Genomic DNA, 7,609 nt, shown 5'->3' on the forward strand with positions numbered 1-7,609 from the left:
AGAGAATACAACAAAGCTGTAATTCCACTATGCTTGCACAAGGGCTTGGGCCTTGCACCAATATCTTACCCAGGGTCCAATACACATCTTTCTAGGTGTGGGTCCCACATTTTGGATAAGAGAGAGAATACCTAGGATTTGTGTTGTACATTATATAGTGTGCAGTGCAACTGCATGGAACTACAATCCACCTTCTAGCAGGTATATATAGGAAGTCATTCTCAGTGGTTCAGCTACTGGAGTGATGCTCCACAGGGTGTTTGGATGATTGGCCAGAGGTTCCTGTCCTTCATTCAAAATTTCTAGCCAGTTAGGGGCAGGCTTGACAGTTGCTCCTCCTTTGGTAATCCAAGCTAAACAGTCAACCCCTCCCAAATAGTTTACCTTTGGCAGTATGACACCCACTCGCCTTTTCTTCAAACTCAAGAGGGAAGGGATGTTGGATGTTGCACCACCGCAGCTCATGAATATGGCCAATCCACCTCCAGGATATAAGTTACAGGGGCATTGTTATTACCACAAGAAGGGTCATCAAATAGACAGATGCATACACCTCAAGCATGCGATCCAAGACTTGATAGATGCGGCAAAAATTGAATTGAAGATAGGTCAACAGCCCAATGTGACTACCAACCCTCTGCCAGATCATCTGAACATGTTACAAGAGGATGTTCCCTTTAAGGACCCAACGGTCTTGATTCAACCTGTGAAGCGAGAGCGAAAGCTGATGGATGCTCGAACCTATAGGGCTATCCTAGCAACCCAAATTGAGGAGAATAAGAAGAAAAGAAAAGAATTCGAGGCGCTAAGGCAAGAGCCGACTGAAGGATTCTCCGACTTCGTTAGGAGGTTCCGTAAAGAAGCCGAAAGGATGCAACCCCATCTAACGGAGAAAGAGTAAGTGGAGATAATCCTAGAGAATCTACATAGAGTGTGTATCATGAGTATCTATACCCTCAATGGCGTGAGATACTAGAAACATTTGCCACGCTGAATGTTTCGCTTAGTGAAGATGAACTTGACTCCCCAAGATCATCCATGGGATCTGTGGATGCTTTGGAAGAAGGGACAACGGATTTGGACCGAACCACTCTAATCCGGACTGTGAAAGCACCTTTGAGGGAATTGAGAACAGTATGGAGGGACAAAGTCTGCCTCATGTGATAGATGGATCTCCCTACAAAAGCAAGAACCAATATCAGTAACTTCCTAAAGGAAATGTACAAAGAAGAGATGATCAAAAGTCAGCCAATACCATTTAGTGGGTGGAGCATGCATGCTTGAAAAAGGAGAGCAAAGAAAATGATGGTATGTGTTTACTGTGCAAGGACAAACTGCCACAGAAAGCTTAGAGAAGGCGGACAACATTGTGACCGAGGGAAAGGCCTAGCCTCGGATAATCAAATGATGAAGCTTGAAGTTCTAGAGAACGGACTTGATAGCCTCAGACCCAATGCGCAACTTAGAACATTCGGGTTCACCGATTATGAGATCAGTCACATGGCATATGTGGAGAATTTGAAAGATGAAGAAGATTTCATAGTTCACCTTCAACACATTGAAGAGGGGTCATCTAAAGACAACATTAGAACAATTGAAGAGGTCACACCAAGTTTGATCCAAGCTGTATCTGCACTAGCCAATGGTGAACTGTATCTGGAGACACTTTCCTTATCCAGATGGGAGGAGGGACCGACGATACTGAAGAAGAAGACTTTGAGCCACAATCTGAAGATGAGTTCTTCGTTGAAACCCTACAATGGATAAATAGCATCGGAGTTGACGATGATGAAGCAGGCCCAACAAACTTCATTTAGCCTATCCCTCAAGAAGATGAAGGAAGAAGTAGGGCCTCCAGTAAATTGAAGGGTGTGGTGCGTCAAAAGGGAAGGCATTTTGAAATGGAATATGAGCATCTTCTACCAAGTGCAAGACATCCTTGAGCTAATGTCCACAACTCATGACATCCTGTATAAGGCTACTTCCCAATTCCCAAACATGGTATGCGAACACTTCACGGCATAATGCGAGAAGATAGAGTTGCCAATGGAAGAAGACTTTCTCTAGAGAACATTACATGAGTTAAGGAACATGACCTGGTTAAATCTCACTTTGGCAAGAGATTTCTTTGAGAATCCTCCTCAAGATCCCATGTTGTACTCAGACAACTAGCTATATTATGGGCCCCCGAAGAAGATGGAAGAATGGGAAACTTGGATTGGTAACATCAATACCAAAGATCCATACTTTGACCCAACAGAAGGAATTCACCCTGTTGATAGCAGTGGAGAAGAAGGGGATGATTCAAGTGATGAGGAAACGTCTAACAAAAATCTGAATGAAGAAGTAATGGATGAAGACACGGGCAATAAATTACCCGATGAAGCATCTGAAATGGAGGTAGAACCTCCTATGAACCAGTATGAGGAAATTTGTGGACCAGGAGCTTGGTCCCTTCCATTCGAAGCAAGAGGGATCCTAAGAATGATTGACAAGATTCATCAAATGCTTTTTGAAGTAGTACTTTTAGATAAACGGTACCAAGAAGAACTGCGGCGACAACAACCGGTAAATGAAAAATGGCCATTGCCTCAAGTTATGAAGGAATTGGAAGATGTTGTCACCCTAGTATTTGCTTTGACGAAAGATTTGTGTGGAAGTCCTCCAGCATCTCCAAACTGTGGAAGCAAGGAGTAACACGAATGGGCACGAGCACATGATAGGTTTTACTTCTATAACATCAATATGGAATCACTAATGAAAGATCCTCAAAAATATTCATCTGGTCATATCCAATGATGAAGAGGGCTCATCAGAAGAGGAAGAACATTTTGGATCTTTATCCAAAGCAATGAGATTCCAATAAGCTAGCGAGATCTTTGAAATGATACAACAAATGATGCCAGTAGGACCACGAAGGCCGGACCATGACCAGCTCATCAAACACCTCTATGAAAAGCAAGAAGCCTTGTCCAAAATTCTACAGAAGGCCCAAAAGATGATTGCCGCCTTAAAACCAGAATGCGAAGTCACTAGGGAGGAGTCCCATGGTGGGAACCCTTGTGATAACTGAAAGTGACTTGGAAGATGAAGAGCTGTGCCCAGTCGAACTCATCATAAAAGGGAAAGAGCCCAAGGTTTCAAAGACCCGAAGTGGAAAGAACTTCAAAGATAAAGGATTGGTTGTAGAAAAGCCCTATGCACCTGCTCCTAATTAAGTCAAGTACGAGCCAGAAAATCAGGTGTTGAGCTAGTTGAAAAAAGTACAAGCTAACATCTCTATTTGGGGATTATTGATGGCCTCCCCGTTGCATCGGGAAGCAGTTCTAAAGCGCTCAACAAGGTTCAAGTACCAATAGAAATGGGTCCAGAAGAACTCTCACACATTGTAGGGGCTACCTATGCCATGCAATCTCTCTCGTTCTAGAAAATGATCTCCTGTCTAGAGGAAAGGACCATAATTGAGCTTTGCACATTATAATAGAGTGCAATGGGAACCGAGTCCCTCAAGTTCTGATTGACAATGGGTCGACTCTCAATGTCATACCTCTCAAGGCTGCAAGTTGTATAGGGTTAAATCTAACCCAAATGAAGCCCTCTGCTCAAACAATCCGAGCATATGATAACATAAGAAGGAAGGTGCTAGGAATTCTAACCATAGAAATCTGAGTTGGACCTGCTCGATTCACGGTGGAATGTCAAGTAATTGACATCCAAGCATCATTCAACATGCTATTGGGATGGCCATGGCTACATTTTGTAGGAGTAATAGCCTCAATCCTGCATCAAAAAATGAAATTCATCTATGAAGGAAAAATGATCACTATCTTTGGCGAGCATTGAAGTAGGCATGAAAGCCCTAACAGATACCCAGTTGGGTGGATTTGAGATTGGGGCAATCAATGTAATGGCCTCAGAATTGAAGGAGATAATTCCATCCAGTTACCCATCCGCATGGAGCGGAACAATTCTGAAGATGATGAACAATATGGGGTATTTTCCAGGACTTGGATTAGGAAGGAACTAACAAGTGATTCCACAATTCCCTGACTTTCTTACCTATGGCAACCATCAAGGGCTAGGATATAAAGCACAAGAGAAAGGGAGTTATCCTAATCACATGAGCTGAGAATGCCAAAATGCCAAGAAACCATCTCCATACTTTAAGACTTTAAATGGATATTTTTTCAAAGCAGGTGACAGCTTCCCTTATTATGAAAATGTTTAGCCTTGGTTCGATCACAACAGTGGAAGTCTCTAGCCAGGGTTTGAAATCTTCTTTCAGGAGGACATCGATTAGATCATCCTCGAAGTAAAACAGATGAAACTGAAAGCTACTAAAGAAGAACTGAACATCAGAGGACTGTTTGAAATAGCTATGATCTCTATAGGGGAGGAAGAAGGGCCAAAACCTTATCTATTAATTCACCCTGTCCAAGAGCCAATGGTGAACTGGATCAGTGTCTCTGAAAGGTTTAGTAAGGAAGAGTCTCAGGGAGTAGTCAGCTCCGAGTTAGTCTTGTTTGTCGATGAGTCTATTGTAACCAAGGAGGGTAGTACCTTCCAGTCTGTCGAGTCTGCTTGTAATCTTGCTCTTATCATGAATGAAATCAACCATTCCAAGTATGTCTCCTCTCCATCTGATTCCTCTTTTGATTCTTCTTCTGAAGGGTGAGGATATCCTAAAACATCATCATTTAATAAAGAAATTAAAACAAAGAAAAGCTCAATATGTCCAAGAAGACGTATGCCCCATAAATCTAGGAACTGAACAATGCCCACGAATGGTTAAAATTGGTGCCTCGCTCAGCAAAGAGGAAGTTGGTCAAATGACAGCCCTGTTAAAGGAATTTTAAGAAGTGTTTGCTTGGTTATACGAAGATATGCCCAACATCAATCCAGAAATAATGCAACACCAACTACCTACTTATCTAGATGCACAACCAGTCAAGCATAAGCCCAGAAGGATGTGACCTGAATGGAGTGAGAAGATCAAGCAAGAAGTCATAAAGGAGTGGAATGCAGGATTCCTACAAGTGACACAGTACCCTCAATGGTTGTCTAATATTGTCCCCATACCCATGAAAGACAGGAAGATAAGAATGTGTGTGGATTTTTGAGACCTCAACAAAGTCAGTCCCAAAGATGACTTTCCCTTGCCGCACATTGACATAATAGTCGACAATATAGCAAAACACGCCTTGTTATCATTCATCGATGGATTCTCCAGATACAATCAAATCAACATGTGTCCAAAGGATAGAGAAAAGACAGCGTTTACCACACCATGGGGAACTTATTGTTACAAGGCTATGCCATTTGGTTTGAAGAATGTTGGAGCAACATATCAAAGAGTGGCAACAGCCATTTCCATGATATGATACACAAAGAAGTGGAGGTGTACGTGGATGATATGACTATCAAGTCGGTTACTCGACAGGGGCATTTTGCGGTATTAAGAAAGTTTTTTGAACGAATTAAAGAGTACAAGCTAAGACTAAACCCTCAGAAGTGCATGTTTGGAGCAACAGCAGGGAAACTCCTAGAATTTCTTGTTAGTGAGAGAGGAATACAAGTAGATCCTGACAAGATAAAGGCCATAACAGAAATGCAAGCACCAAAAATAGAAAAAGAAATCCGGAGTTCTTAGGAAGAATTCAATACAGAATTCGGTTCATAGTCTGGCTAACCACCATATGTGAACTCATCTTCAAGCTCCTAAAGAAAGAAGAACCAAAGTAATGGAATGATAAATGCCAAGAGGCATTCATAAGGATAAAAGAATACCTGATGAATCCACCCATCCTTGTTCTTCCAATATTGGGTGAACCACTGCTATTATATTTATCCATCGATGGAACATCATTAGGATCCATGATGGCGCAACAAGATCAGAAGAGTGGGGAAGAACACATAGTTTACTACTTAAGCAAGAAACTATTGGAGTATGAAACTCATTATACTCCATTGGAAAAGACGTGCACCACTTTGGTTTGGGTGACCAAGAGGTTGAGGCATTACATGATCGCACATCAAATCCGACTCATCTCAAGGATGGATTTGATTAAATATCTCTTCGAGAAGCCAGCATTGACAGGAAGGATGGCTAGATGGTTGTTGCTGTTGTCAGAATTTGACATAACATATGTCAACTAGAAATCCATAAAAGGGCGAGCAATCTTAGACTATCTAGCTGCACACCCATCCGGGGTGGATTCACAGCCGTTAGAAGACTCATTCCCAAATGAGGGTTTCGCATATGTGGAGGAAGAAGACTATGAAGACTGGTGGCAATTGTACTTTGATGATGCAACCAATCAAAGAGGATATGAGGCAGGAATATTGTTGATAACCCCAGATGATCTCTATCTACCATCTGCATTCCGGCTAGAGTTCCCTTGCACCAACAACATTGCAGAGTATGAAGCATGTGCAATCGATCTCCAAGCCACCATGGCATTAAAGATCAAGAGGCTAAGAGTCTATGGGGATTCATCAATCGTGATTTGTCAAAGTCAAGGAAAGTGGAAGATAAAGGATGAAAAGCTGAAGCCTTACCAAGAACATTTGGAGAAATTGTTCAAGAGCTTCGATGAAATCACCTTCGAATATTTACCGAGGGATAATAACAGATTTGCCAACGCCCTAGCTACTTTGGCTTCAATGGTTTAATGCACTCCAGATACTCAAGTTCGACCATTTTTGGTAGATAGGAGGCATGGACCAGCATATGAAGGGTCAGTAAATGCTCTGACAGCCAATGGAAGGTCGTGGTCTGCATCCATCATTAACTTCATCAGAGAAAGAAAATATCCTTTGAATTCTACAGCCAGTGAACAGAAGAGGTTACAAAAGCATGCCACGCAATTTGTACTTCAAGGCGATCTGCTATACAAGAGGTCCTACGATGGTATACAACTATTGTGCGTAGACGAGGAACAAACCCAAGTCATCATGGAAGAAATCCATCAGGGAATCTGCGGGCCGCACATGAATGCTAGGATGCTCGCCAAGAAAATCCTTAGAATGGGATATTATTGGACAGCCATGGAAGTTGATTGCACGACATTCGTGCAGAGATGTCATAAATGCCAGATATTTGCCAATATCATTCACATTTCTCCAACGGAGCTCCATTCATTAAATGCTCCCTGGCCATTCTCAACATTGGGCATTGATATAATTGGGAAAGTCACACCAAAGGCGTCCAATGGACATGAATTCATCCTTGTGGCCATAGATTACTTCACCAAATGGGTGGAGGCGCAGTCTTATGTTGTCTAGCAAAGTTCATCAAAGAGAACATTATATGCAGATATGGAGTGTCACATGCCCTCATATCCGATCAAAGGCACATTTCTGGGGAAAGGTGGATAAGTTCTGCACCAAGTTTGGTATTCAAAGGCATCGGTCTACGACTTATAGGCCACAGACTAATGGGGTAGTAGAAGCAGCCAACAAGAATGTCAAAGTCATACTGTAGAAAATGGTTGATAGCCATAAGGATTGGGCAAAAAAGCTCCCTTATGCGTTACGAGCTTATCGAACCTCTACTGGGGGAACCCCTTTTTTCTTGGTCTATAGGATGGAGGCAGTATTACCCATAGAA

At 42.3% G+C, this 7,609-nt stretch overlaps 2 protein-coding genes across 2 annotated transcripts; both read left to right on the plus strand.

Annotated features, from left to right (window-relative positions):
- Window positions 1–5,287: 5,287 nt before the first annotated feature.
- On the plus strand, window positions 5,288–5,650 carry LOC122663057 (uncharacterized protein K02A2.6-like). The gene has a single exon (XM_043858763.1). It carries the CDS (start codon window positions 5,288–5,290, stop codon window positions 5,648–5,650), a length of 363 nt encoding a protein of 120 aa, XP_043714698.1.
- Window positions 5,651–5,877: 227 nt separating this feature from the next.
- On the plus strand, window positions 5,878–6,672 carry LOC122663058. The gene is made up of 2 exons (XM_043858764.1): window positions 5,878–5,991; window positions 6,157–6,672. The coding sequence occupies exons 1-2, from the start codon at window positions 5,878–5,880 to the stop codon at window positions 6,670–6,672; spliced, it is 630 nt and encodes a 209-aa protein (XP_043714699.1).
- The last annotated feature ends 937 nt before the right edge of the window (window positions 6,673–7,609 follow it).

Source organism: Telopea speciosissima, chromosome 5, assembly GCF_018873765.1.
Source record: "Telopea speciosissima isolate NSW1024214 ecotype Mountain lineage chromosome 5, Tspe_v1, whole genome shotgun sequence".
Classification (NCBI taxonomy): domain Eukaryota; kingdom Viridiplantae; phylum Streptophyta; class Magnoliopsida; order Proteales; family Proteaceae; genus Telopea; species Telopea speciosissima.

Coding starts and splice junctions, on each gene's coding strand:
- LOC122663058 (XM_043858764.1), top strand. CDS start 5,878: ATGGCGCAACAAGATCAGAAGAGTGGGGAAGAACACATAGTTTACTAC. Junction 5,992..6,156: donor AAAAGACGTGCACCACTTTG/GTTTGGGTGACC, acceptor TATGTCAACTAG/AAATCCATAAAAGGGCGAGC.
- LOC122663057 (XM_043858763.1), top strand. CDS start 5,288: ATGGGGAACTTATTGTTACAAGGCTATGCCATTTGGTTTGAAGAATGT.